The 26,914-nt window shown below is 41.6% G+C and overlaps 1 protein-coding gene across 2 annotated transcripts in view; it reads left to right on the top strand.

Annotated features, from left to right (window-relative positions):
• Window positions 1–1,584: 1,584 nt before the first annotated feature.
• ZNF827 (zinc finger protein 827) overlaps window positions 1,585–26,914 on the top strand; it is a 146,665-nt gene continuing 121,335 nt past the window's right edge. The window contains exon 1 of one of the 2 annotated variants that reach the window (XM_034771923.1): window positions 1,585–2,067. In XM_034771923.1, the coding sequence (XP_034627814.1) occupies window positions 2,025–2,067 (43 nt within the window). In that variant the 5' untranslated portion in view covers window positions 1,585–2,024. The remainder of the gene's footprint in view (window positions 2,068–26,914) is intronic. The other variant, XM_034771922.1, reaches the window with a different exon arrangement.

Genomic DNA, 26,914 nt, shown 5'->3' with positions numbered 1-26,914 from the left:
CACCTATTTAGACATTAGTATTAAGGTAGGGTTCACTTGCCAAGATTTGGATTATAATGAAGGGTATTTTATGTCATTGTTAGTACACATTGTTAATTTTATATAATATGTTTAGGGAAACAGCACAGTCTGGAGAACTGAGTCTAGGACCTAAGAACTGAGGAAGTCCTGCTCTTCCATTAACTGGGTTTGGCCTTGGGCAAGTAATTTAACCTTTCTGTATCTTAGTTTTTCCAGCTGTAAAATGGGTATATTGGTATTATTTAATTACCTCACAGGATTGTTATATTAAGTAATAAATGAGTGTACTGTGCTTCAAAGATGTAGTGTGCCTCACTATTGCTGTGTATCCATCTAACTGTATCTGATATGTGAGCATTTTGAAGTTAGCAGGATAAAATGTAATGTGATAAAATGATGAGTCAGATTGTCAAAAGCAAAAATCCAAAAAGGTGGTATACATAGCAGAATAATGCATTTTTTTTTATTTTTACTACCTGACTCATGATTTATATTATGCATTCTACTAAGTTCAAAGTTTCCTTTCACAAAGAGAGAGCTATATGAAACAGCTGTGCCTCAAATCATTTTACTTCAATTGTAGTAGCAGGTTTTAGAGTTTAAATCATTAACAACCTCTAAGTGAACTTTTATCCAAATGACTGCAAGTCACAAAGAGAACACTTCTCTTTCACCAACTACCTTTTGTGCTTTAGTGAGACCTAGTCCCTTTTTTATTTTTTTCCTCCTCCTTCATGTCTTTCTTTGAAGAAAGATGTGTGATTTGTGAAGTAATGAAAGTAGGTATCAGTTAATGAAAACTGCTATACTGGGTTCTTAATGCACATTGGAATTGCTTTAGGATAAAGCTTCATATACCTGCTTTACAGCAGGAAAAAAGTAAATTTCAGAAGTCAAGATTGCTGTGTGCACTGTAGGAGTATTATGTAGCAGTTAAACCATCCATTGGGGTGATCTAATCTTGATTTTTTCCCCCCTCCTCTCTTTTTGTCAGGGAGTTGTGATTTGCACACTGACTGCATTTTTTCATATTTTTAATGGCACTAGGGATTTTTAAAACCTGGTATTATATTATTGCATCAGTGCAGTTATTTATCCATCACCTTTTTTGTTTTTTCCCATATAAAAATTTATTTTTCAGAGGGGGAAGGGGAAAGAGTTTATCCACACCTTTCCCCAATTAAATTAAATTGAAATTAACTACACAAGCTGTTTCTTTTTCTCCAAACATCCCACAGAATTCTCTTTAAAATCTGGAAATTTTTCCTCCCTCCAAAAAACACTTTAATCAGATTTGTTTTAAAAAGTAATCAATTATTTTATTTGGTTGTACAGGAAACGTGACTGAATTGCAATGTGAATGGTCGACACACCAACTCTCCCCCCCTTCAGACCGAACGAAGACGACTGGGCAAATAATTTAGGAATTGCATCCTCTCCTTGTGAACCCTTCCTAAACGGGGCGCTTGCAATTCCGTGTCTAAAGTACAGCCTGGGGGCACCTTCCTCTTTGCTCTGCCTCTCTCCGTGTGTGTGTCTGTCTCTCTCTCTCCAGCCTGTGTGTGAGCTGGGAGCTCTGCCGCCGCCGCCGCCGCTGCCCTTTGATCCCTGCATTAGTGTTAGTTAGGGGCTTGGAGACACACAGGGAGCAGCCATAGACACCGCCGCACCAGCCCTCATTATTGACACCGCACATAGCACACACTCACTCTCACACAGATTAGATCCATTCCCATTGAAGAATATTGCGACCGGGGGACAAGCCAGGTGCACGACCGGGGGAGGGGAATCGGGGGGACGAAAGAAAGAAAAGGGGGAAAGCAAAAGAAACCCCCCTTCTTGTTGGCTCCAGGAAAACCAGCTTCAATCCCATTCCCCAGCAGAAGAGGAAACCCCCCGCTACCAGCCACCCCCGACCCCCGCTTTGTACCTGCCTTTGCCCCCCTTTGGTTTTATTTGATCTCCCATTAAACCAAGGAGGAGAATGTGAAAAAAGGGGGAAAATGCCCAGGAGGAAGCAGGAGCAGCCCAAGCGCCTCTCTTCACGTAAGTGACCCCTCTTTTGCCATTTTCTCCTTCCTTCTCTCCCTGTCTCCTTCCCCTCTGCAGCCTCCTCCGTTGTTTTGTGCATTAGTTTAGGGTTACAGAGGTGAAACTGACAAAGACACAGCCTGGGTTATTCCTCTTTTAGGTCTGAGCTAAGGCAGCCATGTTGGTGATGAACAGCCTTGTGCCCTTTTAATTTTTTCTCTCTCCCTCTCCTTTCCCCCCGTGCTTTGCTTCCTTCGCCCTCTCCCCCCTTCCCTCCCCTCTCCGCTGATTGTGCATTTGTGCCGGAGTGCGGGTTTCTCCCGGGGGCCGGACGGGGGCTCTTTTATTGGGGTGGGGAGGGGGGTGGCATTGGAGGGGAAGCGGCTGCTGGCGTCTTGTGCAGAATCAATCGAGAGGTCCGTCTCCGGCTAAAGGTTGCGGCTGGGCTTGTCGGCCCCGGAGCCGGGGGGGACGCAGGAGGAGGGGAAGCGGGGGAGGGCGAGGCGGGGAGCGGCCGAGGAGGGCACAAGGGGTGGGGGACCCACACACACGGAGCCGGGGCTGTTGCTGGCGGGAGACAGGGGGCAGATCGTGGCATGCGAGGTCCCTGCAGAGCAAGGGAGGCGGCGGCAGCAGCAGGAGGCAGCATGGGGGCTGCTCCTGGCCGCAATAAAATGAAGGGTCAGACGAGCCAGGCTAGACTCAGGCTTCGGTGCTGCTGCCCCAGCCTAGAGAAGCAGAGCTCGGGACTAAAGTGCATCCCAGCTCTCCTAGCCTGCAGGCAACGCATTGACACAGAGCTCACCCTCCCCCGGCTCCTTTTCTGCCCCCTCCCCCATTTTTTCCTCTTTGCAAAACAGTTAACTTTTCTTCCTCTCTCCTTGCATTAAGCGATCGGATGCTGGGGGGGGGAGAGGGGGGGAAAGAAAACCTATAAATATCATGCCCCGGCGTGGCATTAGGGTCGGTCTAAGGAGAGCGGGGGTGGATTTAGGGGTCATTTTTCTGTCTCCAGCACATATGTTCAGTGCCTGTCTGCAGCCTCTCCTCGCAGTGCCCCAGGGTTCAGTGTCTGGTGAGAGCTGAACTGCTTATGTGTCAAAGCCATGGTCGGTCACCTGAAGTTCACCAGGGAGGGGGAGGGTTAAGGTTGTGGTATATGGTGCGCTGTGTTTTTTCCGCTGCAGACAGAGTGCGATCGATTACCTCTCTCCATATATTTTTAGCTATCGGGGAAGGGTTGAGGCACCGCTTCCCCTTCTAGCCCTTTACCACCTCCCGGACACTGTCAACCTGGCACATAAGCCAACGCAGAGGTGGGGGAAGAAATGGCACTTGCAGCTCCACAAATATTTCTCTCTCCCTTTCTTTCCGCTGGAGCCGACTCACAGGGCTTGGGGTTGTGCTTTTTTTTATTTGCCCCTGTACAGTCCTTTCACCGTCTGCCCGCTAGAGGATCTAAGTCTGAAACACACACACACACAGAATTCCCCATATAGAAATCTATCTAGTTCAGGAAGCTTGCACAAGTGAGTTCATGAAAGTGCAGTGGTCTATGTTTGCACCACTGCTGCTTTCCTCCAGTTCACTGATCTCTAATAAGGGAAAGAAGAGAGAGGAGAGGGGCTAATCTCTCCTTTGTATGTATGATTTGGGTGTTGGCGTAGACATCAGACTTCCATAAATAATAACTTTGAAAATAGTGGTTGAGAAAACAAGATTTTAATTTTAAACTTTTGTGTGTGTTTGGGGGGGGGGGTGTTCGACTGGTGAGGGCAGAAAATGCTTCTGGATTCACAGAGTTTGGAAATTGAGTTCTGTGTGTGCAGATCAGATAGCTTTGCAGGCAGCTGCAGACTGCCCTGCTGGTGACCTTGACCCTGACCTGGTGCGACTACCCTCTGTCTGTTTCTCTAGGGCTGAGATGAAATTCAGTCTCCATTTTAGTTCACTTGGGGTGTGCCTCTCATGTGCACAGACTGCTAGTTATTATGCTCAGTTTTGTGTTCTGGCTTTTCTTCACCCCTCAGGTTGCATGCTTTTACCCACTCACCCAGACTCCCTGCTCTAGTAAAATAACATTTGCTGAACTGAGGAGCAATTGTCTTTGTTGAAGTACTGTGCAAATCTAGGTGTTTAAACACAGGGCATAATTTGCAGAGCTTTTACACTAATTTTTGAGCTAAGTAGTGTTTTTTTCCCCCCGATGTGTGCTGTGTGCACTAGATTTTTCTAAACTAATGTCACTTTTGCTTGGTGGGATTTATATTTTTATAGACAAATTGCATTGGGATTAAAAGATATTCTTGGAAAATAATGTATTAGGGAATTCAGTAAGAATTGTACAAATGTTATGCATTCAAAGGGTCTTACAGAGTTAGAAAATGTCTTGGGAGTCAATTGCAATTAGTGTGCAAATGCTATAAATAGTGACTTTTGTGACATTTAGTGTTAACGCATACTCAATGTAAAATATAGTTTGATTCTAAGGTTCAAATTGATTTTAGCAATATGTTTCCTAGATAAACAGTATTTACATATTTCATTCAAAAAGATCCCCAAAACCGAAACTGCAGTAGGAGAATGTTAAGGTTGCATAGTTAAGCACTCAAGTCTGGAAATGAAATAGTTAAGAATGTACTCAACAACCTTAGATACACAACAATATATGTATATTATATTAAATTTAAGAATTAGCAAGTTATTATGTAAATAAAGACTGTATCATAATGTAAATGCATAATGTATGGAAGAGTTACGGTTGTATGTATGACATATGGGCCAGACAGAGAGTATTAAAGTCAATTATATGGAAAATACACAATAAAACATTGTCATATAACATACTACAGGTTACTATAACAGAGAATATAGTGAAAATTTGCTGACGTACCTAGTATACTTAAAGGTGTAACTTTTCTCTTATAAATAGTCCTGTTGACTTTAATAGGACTTCATATAGGACTAGTCTTGTCCATAAATTTAAGCACATATGTAAGTACTGTATTTTCAGGACCAATGCCCTAATTACTTCTTAGTTAACAGTCTTATTATTTGAATTGCATTTAAGGAAGGCTGTATTGTCCATCAAAAAGAAATTGCAGCAGAATAATACATGGTTATTGACTAAAGCCACAATTCTGTACTTACAGAAACTGACCACAGTTGAAACCACTTACATGTGTATAGTTACAAGTATTTGCAAGGTTGGGGCCTCAATTATTAAAACACATGCCTTGGAGAGAAAAGTGTATAAAAAGTTTATCAAAGTTATACTGGACCATTACAACAATTAAAATAGTGTAAATATAGAAGAATGAAAACAATTGCAAGATGGTAGCCATGTGTTTCTAAGGTTGTAGAATAAAAGGTATATTATGTTGTATTGAGAAACAATATTACCTATCTTTTGGTGGTGGTGTTTTTGGTTTTTTTTACGAACAAGAAATTCCATAATTAAAGTTTTTAGCGAGACAATGCCAGAATGCCTGCCTACCTTCCCCACCTTCCAAAATACAGTGAATGCTTCTCTCCTACTTTTAAAGGTGCAAATGAATAAGGCTAAGGTTTAACAAATTGCTGTGGAGCCGTTGGCTCAGTCGCTACCCATCCTCACTACATTTTTCACTGGACACCTAAGTTAGTCACAGCCATGTGTAGCATAGTCTTTCTTAGTTTACAAACCTAGTTATAATACCTTTATTAAAAACTTGCCATGCATGTGGAGAGTGTGGTTTTCCCAAATGCTCATAACTTGCATAAATCAACCAGTTTCAATTGGAACACTCAAAGACTGTCTCCTCAATGAGGGATATTTCCATAGCATATCTACTTCAGGGCTTAGAGATAATTAAAAAAAAAAAAAAAGTTGTAGGTGTGTGTTTTATAATAGAGAAAATATTTGCTTGTTTACCTCTTCTCTTCCTTCCCTCATTTTGAAATGTTTTTTCTTGGACTTGCCAACAAAAATTCACTTTCTGGCAGAAAGTGGAAACATGCCTTACTGGAAACATGGCAGTCTGAAAAGTAAAAGTTTCAGAAAGTTGTGAGGCTTGAAACAGGTGATTAGAATGGAAACTTTCAAATCACCTTTACTATAGCAGTCACTATTGCTTTGACTTTAATTCAGTTTCAAGGGCTTGCAAGAAGTGCAGAATGCAAACTAGTAGACTGATATTATATAATAAGTGCAAACTAAATTATAAGACTGATCTGGACAGTACTCTCGTAAATGTTAAATGGCTATTGTCTGAGGAATGTATTTAATCAAGTGCAAACTTCAATATAACTCTCTGTTGAATTTATTTTGCTAATTAAGTAAATGTAATTGTGGCACTATATTGGTACAAACAGCATAGTTGAATTTTTAGGAGGAGCCTCATAACTGTTCAGTCATCATGCCTAGGATACAGTCCTGAACATTCCCTTATACTATTCTGAAACTGAATTTCAACTGCCTCATACTCTACACTTAATTTATCCCGTGTTCCATATAGCCTTTTGTTATCTCATTTTTTGTTGTAGTAATTTATTGATAAAGAGTGTAAAGAAAATTCTGCTAGATAAATTCAATATATTTAAAGTTTCTTTCCTCTTTCTATTTTTTTGTTTATTTGGGGATTTGATAGGTAGAGACTACAGTAGGCATTATGGATGGGACTTTCATACATCACAACAGTCTTTTGCCTTCGTGCAGGAATCTAGAGCTGCCAGTGAAAAGGGCTTCTATCAGCAACAGGAGTCTCTCTCTCTCTCTCTTTTAATAGTATTTATTACCTTACTAGCAGACATCACATGTACATGGAGAAGCTTTTAACATAGTTTCTATTTATTATTTTTAACCTCTTGCCACTGCGGGGGTCATGGTATAGCTCATTGCTGACAAGAGAATACATGTAGGGAAAATTATTATTCTTAGTGAATTCGGGTTAATAATTTCATTGCTATCATCATAGTTATCCTTGTGGTATTGTAGTATTTTTACGTAAAGAGCAGTGGGAGATGCATGTAGTGCATTGCTCCACCTAAAAAATATTGATCCTGTTTGGTCCCTCCCATTGTTTTCCTTGAGGAAGAAAGATCAGATAAATAAAGTATGCCTAAATAAATTAGGTACATACTTCAAACCACAAAAAGAAAAATAATCAACTTCTTATGATTGTATTTTTAAAAATAATTTCTCAGCATTACACTGGGACACTTGTCAAAAGTCAGACAATGGTAGTATGTGTCTTAGTGTTGTGCGATAGTACAAAACATTAATAAATCATGTTGCCAGAGCATAAATTAGACTGCCCGAGAGCCAGCTTTGGAGCTCACTGAGCCATGTACAATTTTAGGATCTTTTGAATGACATTTGGGATAGGGTGGGGATGCAAATTAGCGTAAAGTACAAATGCAACTTCTAACATCCCCAACAGAAGGAACCACTGTGGTGGGGTGGGTGGAGGGTTGGGGTATGGAGACGACAGAACAGAATGCGTTCTTTTAAATATATGAGAAAATTAATGTAACCTCACCTTTTGTAAAAGAAAGTGATTTTCTTATTTCTTTTTCATATGTAAGAAGGTAGGGATGGAGGGAATTAAGGAAATAAATAAAACCGAACAGCCAAGAGGAGCTGGTCTGTTCAGAATGAAGTATTAGTAATTTCCTATAATTTAATCAGACCAGATCCCAGAACAAGATAATGAGAGCGTGACCTACAAAAGAGAACTTTTTGGAAGTTAAAAGGTTTTCTAGCATGAGGTTTCATAAGCCATGTGATTTGTCATGAAGCACTATATATGAGACTTTTTTGTTTTACCCCTTTTGAAAGAAATCAAGATCTAGACATCAGTTCAGATGTCTATGAAGAGGTAATTTGGCTTACGCCTAGAATCCCTTCACAGTTCTATTTTAGTTACGCTACTGCACAGTCATACTTGAGTGTATTTTGTAAATAATGATGTTGTGCCCCGTTTCTGATGTACCATTTTCTGCTGCCTAGTTTGCCAGGTGTAGTACTGTAAGGCAAACCATTTAGGTGTAAGTGTACAAAACACTTCATGGTGTAAGGAGGCTGAAAGATCTCCTGATATATTTTATAAGAAAATGTTTGCAAATGCCTAGACTTCAAAGTAGCTAACAGTACATGATGAACTCCAGTTTGAGGGTTTTCTCTTTTATTTTTTTCTCCTACAAGCAAGTCTTGTATTTTCATGATAAGTTTGTAAATTAAATTTTTATGGTATGAAAGTACAGTACATGACTAGATGCTGAAGCAAAAAGTCCCAGGTAGGTGAATATTATCATTCCCTAAAGCCTACTTTTAGAGGGAATTTCTTCTACTAGAAAATAGTTTCATAAATTAAAATAATAAAACTTAGGCTTGATTCTGATCTTAGATACATGTTGCTGATTATCTTGTAAAATCAGCTACTGGATCTACACACATGCAATGCAGTGTAGCTGATTTTACAAAATGTTCAGTGATACACACCCAGAGATCTGAGATAAGAATATGTCCTTTATTTAGTAGCTTTCTTTTCACAGATTGACTGAGGGTCATAGTTAAAGCAGTAAGTGTTATGCTCCCAAGAGGCAGTTTTTCTTTTCCAGATGTATCTGTGTCAGCATGAATAGTCTCACTTCCTCTTGGGTCAAGACACTAAAGTTTTTTGGGTGCTTAATTCCAATCTCAGTCAGCTCAACAGAGGTGCAATCCTGGCCCTTGAAGTTCTTCCTACCTTACAGAGGATTTCCTGCTGTGCAAGGTGATTCGATTGACTCCCTGGTTAAAATCAACAAAATAAAATAGTCCTTTTCTGCAGGACAGGTTGAATTTTAAGACTCCAGACTGAGAACCAAAGAAGAGGTAAAAGCAGACTTCATGAAGCAGGGCCTTTTCTCCTTTTGCACCAACACTTTGTCAGCACAAATGGAGTGGGAGAGTGGGTAGAACTGATGAAGACCCAAGAAGAGAAGTTAGGTGTTAGGACAAACTGTTTACAAGACCTGTGAGGAAACCAAATTCTCTTTTCCTTTGCTCCCTCCATCCCTGTCTCAAGTGCAGAAAAAGAGTAAGAATCAGGCCTTCAGTCACTAGTTGCCAGGTCTACCTTTGAGATAGTGACCTAGATGTGAAATGTTCTGCCTGTAATTCAAAAGCCAGAGAAGACACTGGAACTCGCACGTAGGCTCCCATTCCCTATATCTGAAATGGGAGCAAATTCAAGGTCAAGGAAGGAGCTGGGAGAGGGCTCTTCACACTTGTCAGTCCGGAGGCCTGGGACGGAGACATCTGTAGGCAGCAGGAGACAGGTGAAGGGAAGCCTCAGCTGAGCAGGGCCCTAGCCCTGGAGGAAGGGATATAAGGATTGCAAAGCCCTGGAGACAAAGGCTAGACAAGACTTTGAGACTGGGTTGCTTTGAGCTGTTCTGAATCTTTGTTTCTATGTTAATAAAGAAAAGCCCAGATCAAAGGAACTGGAACAGTGCACCAATGCAGTTGTTTGGCCTACTATTTCACTCTTCTGGCTGGTGGATCAGCCTGACAATTTACAAGAACATTTACCACTTACAGTAGAACTTCAGAATTACAAACACCTCGGGAATGAAGGTTGTTTGTAACTCTGAAATGTTTGTAACTCTGAACGAAATGTTATGGTTCTTAAAAGTTTACAACTGAACATTGACTTAATACAGCTTTGAAACTTTATTATACAGAAGTAAAATGCTGCTTTTAACCATCTTAATTTAAATGAAACAAGCACAGAAACAGTTTCCTTACCTTGTCAAATCCTTTTTTTTAAATTTCCCTTTATTTTTTTTAGTAGCTTACATTTAACACAGTACTGTACTGTATTTGCTTATTTTTTGTCTCTGCTGCTGCCTGATTGTGTACCTCCGGTTCCAAATTAGGTATGTGGTTGACCGATCAGTTCTTAACTCTGAGGTTCTACTGTGCTACACATTCCACTTGTAATGTAACTTCTTCCACCTTTGCATTTCTCATATTCTGGGTCCCTTACCAGTTCCCAGTGTAAGGTAGAGCAACTTTAGGGCTGCTCTAATTTATATTCTGCTTCCCATGGGCCCAGAACCAGTGCATTCTAAGCTTACCCTGATTCATCCCCTTTCCTGGGAACTGACATAGAACCCTTTTGCCACTACTACACTGAAAAGGGAAACCCTCTGCACAGGGGCTATTCTGAGGGGGCCTCTTCTGTACACTTTTAATGTTCCTTTACACTGGTGTAAAAGGGCCTTTGCAAAAGTGTGAATCAGACTCTTGAAATCATTGCATTTGAAGGCAGTTTAGTGGCCTGTATGAAATGAGTTGGTAAACTCAGTAGTGTTCCTAAAGGAGAAGTGTGCATATATATTTTTTTAAAAGATCACACTTGTTGACTATCTCAGCAGAGAAGCCAAAGACTGGGCATGGAGAGGAAACTTCCCTCGCTCCTGGATGTGGTCCTCCAGGTCAGAGTTTAGATGCGTTGTTAGGGCAGGATGGAGAAATGTATTGCTGCTGTTTATGCGGTACCTGTTCTGTGGGTAATCACAAGACTTTATTTTCCTGTACCAACAAGTTGGGATGAAATCTACATTCTCTTTAAAATAAAACAAGGTTTGAGGAAAGAAGGTCTCTTATTCAGTCCTAGAATGTTGATTATATGACCTCTGACCTCTGTCAAGGGTCGAAAGCCGGGGCAGTGTCTTAAACAACATGTTGAAGAGTGAGCAATGCCTATTCCGCATGGAGAGGACTGCTTCACTGTTTTAGCCTATAACTATGAGTAGCTTCCTAATCCTCTCTTGTTTGGCTTTGCTTGTTAACCCCAAGCAATCCTCTCAGGAGCACAGAAAGCAGCTGTCTTTGGTAAAAAACACAGCACGACAAAACAAATACTTCTTGAAATTTCCCATAGATAAGTACCAGAATTCCTTCTTTGTGGGAAAAATTAAAAACACAAAGAATATAATTTACCATGTTCTAATCTGACTTTAGGAAAGAGAAAAGTCAAATTACAGTGAGATAGATTTCTGTGACATTTATAGCATATAGGAGTAATTTCACCATCAAGAGGCAGGAACACAACAACCTGAAACCTTTGTCTCTGAACCCAGGGGAATGCTACCAGACTTAAAGTACCATGAGTGAGCAGGAGAGAGAACAAAAGTAAGTATTTTAAATGGTAAATCAGATTCATATTATTTACGAGAAATATAGCAGAAATTAAATATAGCAAAATGAAATACAAACCAATTAAAAATAAAAATCTCTGTAACCTGATGTCACCTGTTATGCTCGAGTATTGCAGTGCATATGGTATATGAGATCACCTTTTACTTTGTGACCCCTTGATAGAGGACGTGAGCACAATAGGGATAATTAAGGACACGTAGCAGCTTGAGCTTGTTTTGTTTATCTCAGCCTAAATACTATGGTAACAAGGTTTTTTAATTGATTTCCTTGTTTGTTTTATTAGACTAATCACTTGAACAACCATTATAAAGCTAGTCTCTAGCAATAGCTCCAAATACTGTAGTAGCACTAGTAAAATTTAGTGTTTTGAAACATTACTGTAGAAAACTGTGGTGGTTTTTTATAAAAAGGAAACTATTAATTACAACATATGCCATATAGCTACTTTTTAAACTTTAAATATTTGAATAATATAATTTCACTGAATTCAAATTAACTTAGTTTTAAGTTGTAATTTAAAAATAAACAGTGTTGTCAGCTATGGGCCAGATTCACAGGCTCACTCTGCTCCCTTTGCACTGTTAAGATGATGCTGTGGAAGCTGCTTGTGTGTTCCTAGCTGGAGATGGCATTGGGGACTTCCCAGTGGGTCGAGAGCCACCATAACTGTCTTTTATTTCTCCATCCTTCTACAGCCCAGTGTAGGGAGTGTGTCAGGGCTGGAAAGTGGTAGAGAGGAGGGTGTGGTTAGAGCACTCAGCATTCCAGGTATTGCCAGCTAGTAGTAAGCCATTGCCAGCTGACATAGGTTAGAGCAGTCCCTGGGCCTAAACAGAATGTAAAGTGATACCTCAGTTTTGGGAGCTTTCTGGGTCAGGCGCAGTGCCAACTAAGATGAACTTTAAGGTTCATCTGGACAACTCACAGGATAAGGGGGCTTTAGCTTTCAGGGGTTCTTGTTTTTCCTCTGGATCAACTAGGAACTTCTATTGAGAGGCTACCCTTGCCCCTGGGGCTAACATGTTGCAGACTCCTTTTCTTTGCCGCTGGCTTAATCTTTGGTTGATATTGCTATACTGACAAGAACCTCTCTGAAGACAGTGGGGCTCAGGAGAAATCTGCTCCCCTGTTTTCCTCTTCTGCCTCTCCTAAAAGAGTTAGAGTATAATAACTACTTGCTTCATTCCTGCAACTGATTATAAATCTTGTTCTGTTTCCATCTCTGGCCAGTGTTCATGATATCTTTTCTAGACCAGATGGAGAAGACATGGCATGTGATATTGACCAGTCTTTCCCTACAGATAAGGAAGCTGCATCATCCTCCTTTTCTCCTCTTGATAATATTTCATCATCAGTGCCATTTCCTGATGACTACAATCTGTTTCAGGAATTGATAGTTCGAATGAGAGATTATTTGGAACTGGACACTACTATGGTTCAGGAGAAGACACATTGTTTGTTTAATGTCTTGGAGACTAAGGAAAAGATGAAGATTACCTTCCCATTAATGAAGGCATGTAAAACCCTGCTTGAGATATCTGGTTGACTCTGGCATCTGTGGTCATCAAGAAGATGGATCAGTTACACAGTAACTCCTCACTTAACGTTGTAGTTATGTTCCTGAAAAATGCAACTTTAAATGAAATGATATTAAGCGAATCCAATTTCCCCATAAGAATTAATGTAAATGAGGGGGTTAGGTTCCAGGGAAATATTTTTCACCAGACAAAAGACTATACATACACATACACACACACACACACACACACACACACACACACATACAGAGTATATGTTTTAAACAAACAATTTATTACTGGTACACCGTGATGATGATTGTAAAGCTTGGTTGAGGTGGAGGAGTCAGAGGGTGGGATATTTCCCTTCCTGCTAAATGATGAACTAGCAATTGGCTGAGCCCTCAAGGGTTAACTCTCTCTCTACACAAGGCAGCAGGAATGGAGGGAGATATGAGCATTTCCCTTAAGTACACTGCCTTGTTAATTAGATCAGCTTGCTGAGACGCAGCTGCTGCAAGCTCCCTGAGTCCTGGTCTGTCCCCCCTGCTCTATGGAAGATGGGGTAAGTGGGGTGCAAGAGCAGGGGTGAGGAGTACACCGTGACATTAGCCCCCCCTCTTCCTTCCCTCCCCCCTGCACAGGAAGCAGGAGTCTCGGGGAGCAGCTCCAAGGCCAAGGGCAGGAGCAGCACATGGCAGTGGGGAGAGGGACACAGCTGAACTCCAGGCAGCTGCTGCACAGGGAACTTAGGGGAGCGGGGAGCTGATTGATAGGGGGCTGCCGGTCCACCCTGGTTCCAAGCCCCCACCAGCTAGCTGCACGGGGTTGCTCTTCCTGCAAGCAGTAGACAAAGCAGGCGGCTGCCAAACGATGTTAGAAGGGAGCATTACACAACTTTAAACGAGCATGTTCCCTAATTGATCAGCAACGTAACAATGAAACAACGTTAACCAGAACGACTTTAATTGAGGAATTACTGTACCAGGTCCTCCTTCAGCTTTCTTCACTCACCCACCCATCTCGAAGGGCTGTTAAGTACTATGTCATCTGAGAAAGAGGCTCAGAAGAATGATTTCTTAGGCAGAAAGATATACTCCTTGCTTACTCTGGGAATTTAAGTTGCTAATTATCAGCCCATCACGGCTAGATACCAGAACTTATGGATCTGGATGTTTCTCTTCATGATCGTCTCTTTGAGGAGCACGGGTAAGTAGTGAAGGGCATTGACCTAACAGGGTCAAATGGTTTCTAGACTTGTTTGATGAACATTTTTACAATCCTTTTGAAACCTCTTCAAGGGCGTTTGCTCAGGTGTCACTCTTCAAAGATCTTTCTGGCTTAAATCATCCAGTCTTTCAGCTGGAGTGCCGCCAAGCTAGAAGTTCTCCCCTTAAAAGGAGAGGGTCTTCTCAGTTCTAAAATGATGATTTGTTTGAAAGATAAAAGAAACCATATATATTGCCAAGTCTCTGGGACTGATTCATTATATTTAGAAGGAGAAGAGCATTATTTCATCTTCTTTCAAATTCCAGAGTCAGTACAGACACTTTCCAGGAGTTCTAGATTCACCAGCAATTGAGAAGATAGGGTAGAGTGAAGTTCATTTCAAAGATGAAGTTCTTTTTCAGCTTTCAGCTCACTCATCTTCTGCATCTGTTCAGTCACAAATTTGACAATTCACCCTGAAACCTAGATCTGTTCTCCATTTCTAGGCTGGGATCATATCTTTGTCTCATTTGTGCAGCATCTAATACAATGGAGCCCTGATCTTCAGGTGCCCCTACATTAAACCTTTGGAATTGTACTGTTCTTTAGACTCCCGCAAGTGGGAATATGCAGAGTTCCCCCTGGAAAAGAAACCAGTGATTACAGTTCTTTGAGAGTGTTGCCTCAGAGTTCTACCCTCACATAGGACTTTGGTATGTAGTACAAGGAACTGAGATGGTGCGGGACTGCATGGCCCTTTTATATATCATTGGCTGCACAATGGGGCACTGATGCAGAACCAGTAGGCACTGCTTCTCTGGAAGATTCTTGTAGCCCACTGGTGCTACGGGCAGGAAAGGTGCAGATGACAAAAATGTAAATATGCATAGACAAAATTTTCAAAGAATACTTGTGAGTAATCTTTATTTTCCAAGACTACAGCTTTGTTTTTAGAATCCTTTTTTAATAAGCAAATTGTAATTCTATTTAGCTCAATTAAGGATCTCCTGGTAATTTAAACAATTGTTTTTTCAATGCACACATCATCTTGTAACAGGTATTGGTAATGTAAGGATGAAAACATTTATATAAGAAGAATAAAAGTCAAGGAAGCAGATAATTGACCAATTTATCAACCTTAGCAGACAATTTTTTCTGATAACATTGTGGCAGCTATGGTAAATTTACTTCTGATTGCTTAAGGGGACAGATCCTATATGGTGTGAACAACACATAACAGCAACCCCTTCAAATGAATGGGTAAAGGAGCAGGTAATCAGTCTGTGCAACTTTGGTTCCTAGATCGGCCTTTTGGCTAATGGTGTGTCCATAGGTGCTGGAAATAGGGCTGCTGTGGGTGCAGCAGCACCCTCTGGTTTGAAGTGGTTTCCATCATGTACAGGATTTATAGTTTTGTTCAATGGCTTTCTGCACTCCCACTATAAAAATTGTTCCAGCACTGCTGGGTGTGTTCTTTGAGGAAAATTTAAAATGATCCTGCTCTGCTCAATTAATAACTCCAGTGCTTTACTGCCTTTTCCAATTGTCTTTAAACCAATTTCAGGCTTTCAATGGCTTTCAGAATTATTGTGATAACTGAAGTGCATTTGGTAGACCTTGATAATAAGTTGCAGTTATGATCAGAGAACTCTTAGCTTCATTGCAAATTGTTTGTGTGCAACAAGGCATGCTTATATACTTTTCTTACTTTTAGTCAGTCCTTTGTGCTATCTGAACTGACACTCACAACTTCCTCTTGTCCACCCTTTTTTTCAACTGGAAGGGTGACTGAAATCTAGTTGTCTTGACGACCCTGGCAGGTTTTAAATGAGTGGCTGAACTCAAATAAGTTGAATGCATCGAGGTGCATTGAAGTTTTAATAATCTATAGCCTAAACAAATCACTTTAGTCCTGGCTGCTCTAAATTGCCCAGTACATAGAAGTGTGCTTATGCCTACTTTTGGCTGTAGGACCTGAAGGTATGGCAAGGATTGCAATACATTTTAGGTGACGGAAGATGCACTTTGTTTCAGGAAGCAGTGAAAACCGCTATTGGTGCACCCATTTATGGAGCATTGGCAGGCCCCATGCAGGCTCTAATTTAGATGAAGTCAGAGACAATTGAAGGCACTGAGAGAATAGGCAGGAGATTCTGGGGAGTAAGCTTTTGGTGAAATCAGTAGTAGAAATATAGATATTGTGCAAAACAGATTGGACCACCAGTTTTTATCTGATGTGGCTATCCAGTTAAGTCAGGATTAGAAGGCAAGATTTTTTTATTAGAATCAGAACTTAGAAGACACATTTTGCAGAAATAGTACGTATGCTAAACACCCCTCTCCAGTCTTTTCTCAGAAGGTCCATTTCTTGTGAATGGCCACTTCATAAAAACTAAGCTGCATAGGAACTCTCCCTCTTCTTTTGGTGTTTTCCACAGCCTTGCCAGGAAGGAAGAATATAGTAACCTTAAGATCGATGCCTTGATCTATCCTGTTGGCAGATACATCCTCCAAAACATGTGTTTGGCTTGGGGAGTGAGCATGACAACTCCACAGCACCATTTACAAAAATGGCTTACAGACTTTTTAAAAACAGAAGGGAAATGTTGCTGGTATTACTTGAGCTGTTCAAGGCAGGGGCCTACCTCTCACCATTCTTTCCTCTCCAAAAATGTGGATGTTCCATTTTCTGAGCCCTCTGACTCAGATTGCTATATTTAAGTCTTGTCTGGTCTCATGATCATTCCTCCTTTAAATCTCTGAGCTCCTCCCTCCCTCCCTCCCTCCAATGCATTGTCCTTCAGGGGATAAAAGAAATCCCTAAGATCAAAGATCATTGTTCCACCCCTTTACCTTCACATCCCCTAAGCATGTGGTATGGTTCTTCCCATTTCATCAAATAGAAATATTCCCCCTAACTAGAATTCACATTCCACAAGCCTTAGATAAAACTGCATGCTGCTTTGCTGGTCAACACTATGGTGATACCGTCACTAAACCCTATTTTCCTCATTTGCTGTGTCTAGGGAGGACAACACACTGATAACACCATGGGATCTTGTCTGAACAAATTTGTGGTTATGACTTGTCTTTAGTCTAGGGTCTCTGAGGTGGCAGCTCATTCCTTAGAATCTGGCCATTGTGCAAGGTTCCGATCCGTTTGAAAGTGGGCTGGCAGGTAACTGAGTCTGCCATCTGCAGATAGCCAGTATTCAGCCCTCCTGTATTTCTGCTCAAAAGGCACCAATCTGGACTTTGGTTCTGTGGCTAATGTGAAACTTTTCAATGTAAACTTCATTAATGAGCAGCTAAAGTTCTTTCAGTATCCACAGGGCCAAATTCTTGTTCAAGAATGTCCCAAAACCATTGCAGGTCCCTCAGGGGCAAGCAGGAAGGGTCATTCACTTGGCCATCACTTAAAACAATTTGACTCAGAACAGACACTGCGAAGATCTTGTATAGGCTGCGGATGTCAAGATCATATATCTAGGGATCCTTTTGGATACAGAGCCAGCTTTTCCAGACAGCTACCTAGACTGGTGTACGGCTTAATACCCATATTGATGTGCTCTATGGGGGAGCTTAAATGGTCTTTCCCAGACAACTTCTGTTAGCAGCAAGACTCCAGTTTCTCCTCCTTAGATGACAAGGCTTCCTTGTGTGTTAGAGATGGCAGAAGTGTTGAGGTGTGGCAGCTGACGTTATTTGCGTTTCAGGAAAGCCAGCATCTCTGCCAACCCTGGGATCTGACATTTCCTGATTGGAGCAACTTGTCACTGTACAAATATGTTCAGAAGATGTCAAAGCAAAACACCTCCCCAAAAAGTAAACAATATTTTGTGTAACTCAAGAGAATCTTGTCAAATTTAAAAGTTCTCTTTTCCTAGTAGCCAAAGGAAGGCGAAGATTTCAGTGGTCCACCTGAGTGCCCTGGTGTGTAAATGTACCCACCATTTTAAGTGTACAGTGAGGAATGTGATGCATTGCCACTTCAGCATGGAGAGACCATAAGGAGAGAATCCGTGTCCTCAAGTACGATCACCTTCTAGACAACTTCATGGGCCAGGTGGACTATCAAATCACTAGTGCTGACTGTAGTTTCAATGGGAAGTATAGGAGTAGTAATTGATCTCCCTCCCATTAGGACAGCTTCATAGGGCTTCATCAAAATCTCTATTTGACAGCTTGGCTGATTTAAGGGGACTCAGAGAAAACCCAGGCCCTTGGTAAAGGGCTTCTCAGTCATTAGTCTCAGGTTCGAAAAAGGTCTGGGTGGTTGATGCCAGCAAAGGTATTTGGATCCCAGTCACAGTTTATCTCTTTCTTCATATAAACAAGGTGAAATCTTTTGATCTATTAATGTACAGACAGGTTAGCTCTCTCAGGTAGGCACATTCCTTTAAAGGTAAGTCAGTGAGGTCGCCATCTGGTGGTAAGGTTATGAAAGGTGTGTCCAAATCTAAATATCTATTGTGACGAACTGGGACTGTTCTTAATGTTTCCTCTGAATACTGTGCCTCAGTTTCCCCCATGCATTTCTTAAGTCTCTAGAGGGTGACATTGTTGCAGAGCAAAGGGCTGGTCTACACGGGGCGGGGGGGAGGGGAGAATCAATCTAAGATACGCAACTTCTGTTCGTATCTAACGAGTATCTTAGTTCGACTTACCTGGCTGCCCTCACGGCGGCAAGTCGACAGCTGCGGCTCCCCCGTCGACTCCGCTTACTCCTCCTGCCAAGGGGGAGTACGGGCGTCGATTCGGGGATCGATTACTACCTGCTGATCCGGCGGGTAGTGTAGACATGGTCAAAGGGCCAGTGTGCATAAATGGCCGGCACTCTGTCTTCTGGCAACTAATGGCCGGGGCCCTTCCCCCCTGCAAGGAGATAGCTAAAGGTGTTGGAGACCAAAGTAATCAGGTGACCTCCTGGCCCGGGAAAGGAACAAAGCAGAGGAGGAGGGGCTGGAGGGGGAGTCAGTTTGGAGCTGGCTGGGGAAATGGAGGGGAGCCCAGACGGGGCTTGGGCTTCCCAACGGGGCTATGGTGTCCCTGGGGCCCCAAGATGGACCTGGGGCCCCAAGATGGACCTAACTAAGGGAGTCTTGTTGTCTGTACCTGCAAGACCTGACTTGGACTGTGTGCCTGTCGTCTAAATAAACCTTCTGTTTTACTGGCTGGCTGAGAGTCACGGTGAGTCGCAGGAAGCTGGGGGTGCAGGGCCTTGTCTCCCCCACACTCCGTGGCCTCTATTATGGGATGTTACTTCATAGGGCCTTAGTTATCTTTCAGCAAAGTTGGCTACTGTAGTTTACTCATTCCCCATTAAAACTAAAAGCATTAGATACCATGAGATATGTTGTGGGAGGAGTGGAATTTTTTGTTGCATTTTAGGTCTTTGAACTGCTCCTCTGTGTAGTTGGTTTCCATCAGCAGTACTAAGGGAGGTTTATTTCTTTTTGACTCTCTCAAAAGGAGATAAGGTCTTTTTCTCATTTTATAAACATCTGCTATCGTTGTCCACTATATCAGGTGGATAGTGGTCCAAGCAGGTATTGATAGCACTTTTTATAGCCTGCTCTTGTATGGCCTACAAGATAGTCTCCTTTGAAAATATTTTTATGGCATCTGACTGATCTCAGAGTGTTATGGTTAAAAAAGTTCTAGTGATTTCTTTGAGGTTTATAATGACAATTTAAACGAAGAATGGTAATAGAGCTGCTGTGTCTTGCCTTAAAATTGTGATTTTTTTTTTTCCTTTGGGGAAACCGTTATTTTAGAAGACATGGAGATGAAATATAGTCTCTCTCCCAGAGCTTTTCTCTCTGTCTAATTGTGTGTATATTTGCACATATTTAAAATATGGGGGAGAAAGACAGAATGTAGGAGCAATTGTTTTCTGGCTTTTTCCTGCTACTCTCTAGGTCACTCTACAATGGAGACATTTGGTGTTAACCCTCTGGTTAGGGTACCAGCCACATTGATAAATCATTTTGTGATGAGGCCAAGAGTTGAATGGTCCTTAGATGAATCATCAGTGAACCAAAAGTTCCACTGAGAGAAGAGACAGACTTCCTGTGCGTCTTACCTATTATAGGTCACCAGTATCATGAGGGAACTGTGGGGGATGGTGTGCACTCCAGCATCCATATGCTGTTTATGCAACGGTGTCTTTTCAGTTTTATTTGGTGTTGTGAATGTAATACAGAAGCTAAGGCAGGCCTTTATTAAAATCATGATTTTTCTTCAGCATTCCTGTGGGACAATCAACATTCTACTGCTCTGAATGTATAGTCTATTCCGAGACTGTTGTAAATGCCGTTCTGTGGAGGGGAGTTTCTGGAACTTCAGTGAGGAATGTATCCCCCACTCCATAGCAGTATCTGCAAGATTGGTACAGTCCAGTCTATGCAGAAACCCGTAAAAGTTCCCCAACTCCCAAAACTGCCTACTAGCTTTTATTATTCTAACTGGTTAAAAGGCAGCCTTTTTCAGCATTTCAAATGATAAAAAGTTGGTAGGCAGTTTTTTGAGCTGGGTTGGACAACTTTATGGGATTCCATAAAATTAACTTCCCAGGTATTTTTGATCATGTGGTTGCACAGCTACTATTCTTTAGCCCTATGGTTGCTGACTTTGGTGTGAAATTAACAAAGATTCATGTGGAGTTGACAGCCAGAGGCACACAGATAAAAGTGCCGCAGAATTAGCATGTGATCTTTTGGGGGCGGGAAGGGTTTCAGAGTTAACAATAACGTATTTGCAGGTAAGTTATTTACATTGTGAAGATATGTACTGTATTAGGAAAGCTGAGATATCCATTATTTTCTTCCATATATTTCCAATAGGGTTGCCAGGTGTCCAGTTTTCAACTGTAACACCCAGTTGAAAAGGGACCCTGGCGGCTCCAGTCAGCACTGCTGACCTGGCCATTAAAAGTCCGGTTGCAGGGGTTGGCAGGCTCCCTACCTGGCTCCGCACAGCTGCCAGGAAGGGTGATAAGTCCCTGCAGCCGTAGGTGCAGGGGTGGCCAGGGAGACTCCGCGTGCTTCCCCCACCCTGAGCGCTGGCTCTGCAGCTCCTGTTGGCCAGGAATTGCATCCTGACCCCTGCATTTCTGGCTCCAGCCAGAGCCCGCACCCCAACTCCTTTCCTCAGCCCAGTGAAAATGAGCGAGCGCATGAGGGTAGGTGAGAGCGAGCGACAGAGGGAGTGGGGAGTGAGTGAGCAGGGGCAGGGACTCGTAGAAGGGGCAGGACAGGGCCTCGGGGCAGGGGCTGGGCAAGGGTGTTTGGTGTTTTGTGCAATTTGAAAGTTTGGCAATCCTAATTTTCAGGTTTGTATTAAATTCTGAGATACGATTTCCTTGTTGATTGATATAGTGCCCATTGAATGTGCTGTTTACAAGCATTGCTTTGAGTTCCTCTCCTCTCATTTCATGCTGGATCCCCTCCAATCTGGTTTCTATACTCTCCACTCCACTGACACTCTTCTGTCCAAGGTTTCCAGCGACTCTTTACTGGCTAAATTTCAAGCCCTCTGCTCCTTCATCCTTGGCCTCTGGCTGCATTTGACACTGATTGACAATCCTTGCTTTCTCAAAATCTTGCCCTTCCTTGTTTTCCATGACACCATCTTCTCCTGATTCCATTTCTTTTCCTTTCCCACTGTCCTTAGTTTTCCTCCCAGATCATCTTCAAGCTGATAATTTGGAAGTCATCTTCAATGCCTCCTTTTTTCTAACTGTGTCTAGTTTTTCCCATTTTGCCTCTAACGTTTTTGCGGTCTGATCATTTATTTCTATTCACACAGCTAAAGCTTGTAAGCTAAGGCTTTCTATTTGGCCTGTGTTGACTACTGCATCCTCCTCATCCCTGGACTCTCTGACATGTACATTACCCTACCTTTACTTCATCTCCCTTGCCTTTCACTCTCCTGTGTGGCAAGCATGTATTGTATTGGTGCTAGAGAAACAATTCCAGCAGTTGATTTAGGATGGATATGTCCAAGGCATAATTGACTGGGTTTTTTTCAGTTTTCAGACATAAGTCTTTTTTTTTTTAATTGAAGCTTGTATAATATCCACAGCAAATTCGAATGCACTGATACTTTTAAATAAAAAGGGAAAATATCCATAGGGTACAATCATAAAATATAATTTCGTAAGAACATAAGAATGGCCATAATGGGTCTGACCAAAGGTCCATCTGGCCCAGTATCCTGTTTTCCGACAGTGGCCTATGCCAGGTGCCCCAGGGAATGAACAGAACAGGTAATCATCAAGTGATCCATCCCCCGTCGCCCATTCCCAGTTTCTGGCAAACAGAGGCTAGGGACACCATCCCTACCCATTCTGGCTAATAGTCATTGATGCACCTATCCTCCATGAACATATCTAGTTCTTTTTTGAACCCTCTCCATGAACTTATCTAGTCATTATTTCTGGTCATTAGGATTTGCCTTTGAATCTGATTTCCCCTCAAAGCAGAGTGTCACTATATTTTTTACAAGATGAATAAGTTAGTAAAGAGGGTTTGGCACTTTTACTGTTGCACATATTTGGGGTTCTATCGAAATATGCCTCATACTGAGCTAAATCAGTGGCAACAGTTGTCGAAGTATTTGGTTGGATTTTTAACACTGTTAGCAAGTTTAGGATGTACTTTGAGTGGCTCATTTCTGTCCTCTAATGGTGTAATCCTGAGACATGCTGAGCACTTACAACTTCCACTGGTGTAAAATATTGACAAACAATTCAGGAACCAACCCTACAAATGCTCTGTGTGTACAGAGCTCCCGTGGGAATCAGCAAAGAAGAATCTTTACAGGATCAGCCCCTTAATCTTTGACAAGGAGAGAAACTTGAACAATTGTTGGATAATTTACATAGAAGTTAGTGAGATGCTTCAGCCAAATTCTGCTCCCACTGAAATTAATGAGAATTTGGCCTAAAATTTAATTTAACTTATCCATTTGCAAAGTCCAGGCGATTTATACCCCCAAAACCAGAACTTAATTTTCTAATTAAAAAAAGTTCAATACCAACCCTTGTGCTCATAAGTATCCCTACAGTAACAACCTATAGCGTTTATATGATGGAGATGGAAAAATTCAGTAAGGAAATATATTTTCCTTCCAAGTTTTCCAGGACTCCTCATAAGCAGTGAGTCAGATATGATTATGAGAAAATCTTCTGTCTCTTCAAATAGTGCTGTGTAAATTGTCCAACACAAATTAAAAATACAGCCAGATAGGCTCCCTGTGGATGGCACAATTCAAGCAGACCAACTCCAACTGTCAAATGAACATCCTGGATTCTGGGGAGGGAATTATGATTTAATTTGAAACCATAGGAAAACTGGTGGGTTCAGGTGCGTTTCTTTGAGTTTTCAGGTTTGCTCGAGCTCAGAGGGGCATGAATCCATAATGAACTAAACTCCTCCCCAACATGCATCTGCTCCCCTGTGATACAAAACCATCAGGCTTCAGAGTGCTGCTTTAAAACCAAAACACTAATGTTTAAAAGGAAGTTGAACTGTGTTCATGATAGGATTCAGATGCCAACTCTCAACATTAGCCTTAAAGTAAAGAGGACTTGATGCTGCAGTGACTGAGGGAAGTACTGAGAAGTGGAGAACTAGAACAGTGGCAGCGATTAGAAGAGATCCGGTTTCAGTGCACTGAAGGAGCTGATGGGTAAAAAATCCTAGTTGGTGTTGGGGGTAGAGATGCTGGGGAAGAACTTTCTCTCCACAGTCAGAGATGAGTTTGGGATCTGGAGGCAGCCACATTGCAGTAGTTAAAGTAGAGTGAAACAGAAGGAGGAATTCTCGCTGCTCCAGCCAAATAGGAAATGCTCATTGCAACACACCTGGGGCAGAGGGGGAGTTCCCCTTTAGTATAGGAAAGGGTGCTGCACTCCCTTCTGGTCCCCCTCACTTGAACCTCTGCAGGTGTGTCTTTCTAATGGGTGGAGTCAATGGAGAATGTATGTGTGACGTTGCACTTCATACGATTTTATGAAAATATGCTAATGAGTGTGAATATAATGTAACTGGATTATGCTTCATGCAAAAGGTCTCTTGTAAGGTATCTTTACAAAGCTTATAATCTACTGAGTGTGGTCATCCTATTTGTATAAATGTATCATTCTTGTATCTGAAATTCGAAATATGAAATATAACTCTGAGATCCTATTGTAATTATGCAAAGTGTGGGCCATTAATGGTGGTTTGGAATCTTGATGGCTCCCATCAACTAGGACAATTGATTGTAGATGGCTCTGTTTACTGCAAGCCTTCCTGTGAGTCAGGCTGGGAAGAATGAAGGATTGGAGTCTCACAAGAAATGTGACCACATCACCTGGTACTGGAATCCACCTTAAACCTAGGGCTTTTCCATTTAGAAGGAGGGATGGGGATCCAAAGAGACAAAAGATTCCCGCCTTGTGCCAAAGCTATATAAGGGAGTGGAACAGAACAAAAGGGGCTGTAGTCATGAGAAATCCCCTAGCTACACCCTGAGCTGGAACAAGGACTGTACCAGGGGAAAGGATTGGGCCCAGACTAGGAAGGCATCCAGTCTGTGAAAGCAGCTTATTGAAACATCTCTGAGGGTGAGATTTTATCTGTATTCAGTTTTCTACTGTATTAGGCTTAGACTTGTGTGTTTAATTTTATTTTGTTTGGTAATTTACTTTGTTCTGTCTGTTATTACTTGGAACCACTCAAATCCTACTTTTTGTATTTAATCACTTTATACTTATTAATTAACCCAGAGTATGTATTAATACCTGGGGGAGCAAACAGTTGTGCATATTGCTCTATTAATGTTATAGAGGGAGAACAATTTATGAGTTTATTCTGTATAAGCTTTATACCAGGTAAAACGGATTTATTTGGGGTCTGGACCCCATTGGGAGCTGGGTATTTGAGTGCTGGAGACAGGAGCACTTCTTAAGCTGTTTTCAGTTAAGCCTGCAGCTTGTGGGGGACGTGATTCAGACTTGGATCTGTGTTTGCAGCAGGGAAGCGTGTCTGGCTCAAACAAGGCAAGGTACTGAAGTCCCAGGCTGGCAGGGAAAACAGGCTCAGAGGTAGTCTCAGCACATCAGGTAGGAGTCCCAAGGGGGTTTCTGTGATCCAACCCATCGCGGTGTGTGCTGGGTGGAAGAGGGGAGAATACTACAGAAGCTGCTCTCTACTCCATTTCTCTCATTCACTGTCATCTCAGACACATACATAGTACAACTGTGTTGCTAGCCTTGAAAGGCTTCATTATGGTTCTGTGATAACAGATACAGGTACTTCCCCATCCCTTTTTGTTTTGAATAAGGGACTCTAACTTGGACAGTCCTATACGTGCTGGTGTCCCATTTCTCAGACATTGCAAATTTTCTCTGACAAGTGAAAACTAAAGAGGAGGGTTGGATTGTGAAAATTTATTCAAGGCATTAATCTCTGTGGTTAGGGGGAAAAAAGTCATAAATGAGAAGGAAGAGTTGCATTACAGATTGGTAAAATGTGTTATTTAATTCATGTTGTAAAAGGCTGGTTGTAACTAGGAAGTATAGTATGTGTAACAACAAAAATAGAGGCTAGGGAGAAAACTGTGTTTTTACACAAGGGCACAGATTTCTCTCAATCGTAAGATAATTATATGGCCCCCATCACTGTGGAATCTAAGCGCCTCCCAGCGTATTTGTGAAGTTGTGAAGAACTATTATCACTATTTTACAGATAGGAAACGGAGGCACAGAGAGACTCATAGACTCTAAGGTCAGAAGGGACCATTATGATCATCTAGTCTGACCTCCCGCATGATGCGGGCCACAAAACCTGACTCACCCACTCCTGGAAGAATTCTCTCCCTTGACTTAGCTGTAGAACTCCCAAATCATTATTTAAAGACTTCTAGTCGCTCAGTGTGTGACACTGACTTGCCCAATGTCACACAGGATACGTATGATAGAGCAGGGACTTGAAGCAATGTCTTCCACAACCTAGGCTGGAACTCTAACCGCTGACTAGCATCATTCATCTCTATACATATCTACAGGGTATTGGCCCTGCCATGCACCTTTTCCTTAATCCTGACGATTCATTCATTTTTCAGAGAACCATTCTAACCTTTTATTTGATCCTAGATAATGTCAAAATAATTGTATATGAAATCTTTAATTGAAAAGTTTTGGACTTCTCTCACTTTAAAGCATGGGTTAAGTTATTGTCTGTTGTATCCTCTCCAAATTTTGGTGAAAATTTCCCAGGAAAGGTTATTGAGAGAACAACTGAATATGAAGACATCTGTCTTCATACATTTTCTATGGCAGTTTTTATTTAAATATCTGTTGGCTGAGGCTGCATGTGTGGATGAAAGGTGCAGTATAGTGCTAAATAGTAATTATTACCTAGTCATCAGCTGCTATCTAAAGTTTTTCAACTTGTTGGAAATGAATAAGGAATCAGGGACTATACAGCATGTACCATAAAATCCTAATAGCAGCGTCCATATTTAAAAAAAAAAATCCTTTCGTTGATTTGCAGTAGTATGATTTCTATGACTCTTTCATACTGTGGGACATTCAGTCTAAAAGCAAGATATGCGAGAAAGGTATCTGGCAAGAGGAGATAACATAAATTTAATTCTAACATTGCTATTGTTCTTGACTACATTCTGATTGGCCAGCTAGATGGACAAAAATCTTTAGTCACATCTATATCTCTCTGAATAACCATTGTGAAGAAGAGCAATCCAGGGTCACCACACTTTAAACACTGCCAGTCAGCTCTCGAGAGAGAGACTAGATATGTTGGAATCACCTGTCAAGAAGAAATGTGACTAACTGTACGAAAGAAGCCCTTTTCATTTGATAAAAACAAAATTCCATTTAGTATATTCTTTGTTTTAACTTTTAGGTCTTCCTTAAGATTGTTTGTTAAAGCAAGAA

This window comes from Trachemys scripta, chromosome 5 (assembly GCF_013100865.1).
Source record: "Trachemys scripta elegans isolate TJP31775 chromosome 5, CAS_Tse_1.0, whole genome shotgun sequence".
NCBI lineage: Eukaryota > Metazoa > Chordata > Testudines > Emydidae > Trachemys > Trachemys scripta.
Note: the sequence above shows the minus strand (reverse complement) of the source record. Positions and strands in the feature narration are given on the sequence as shown.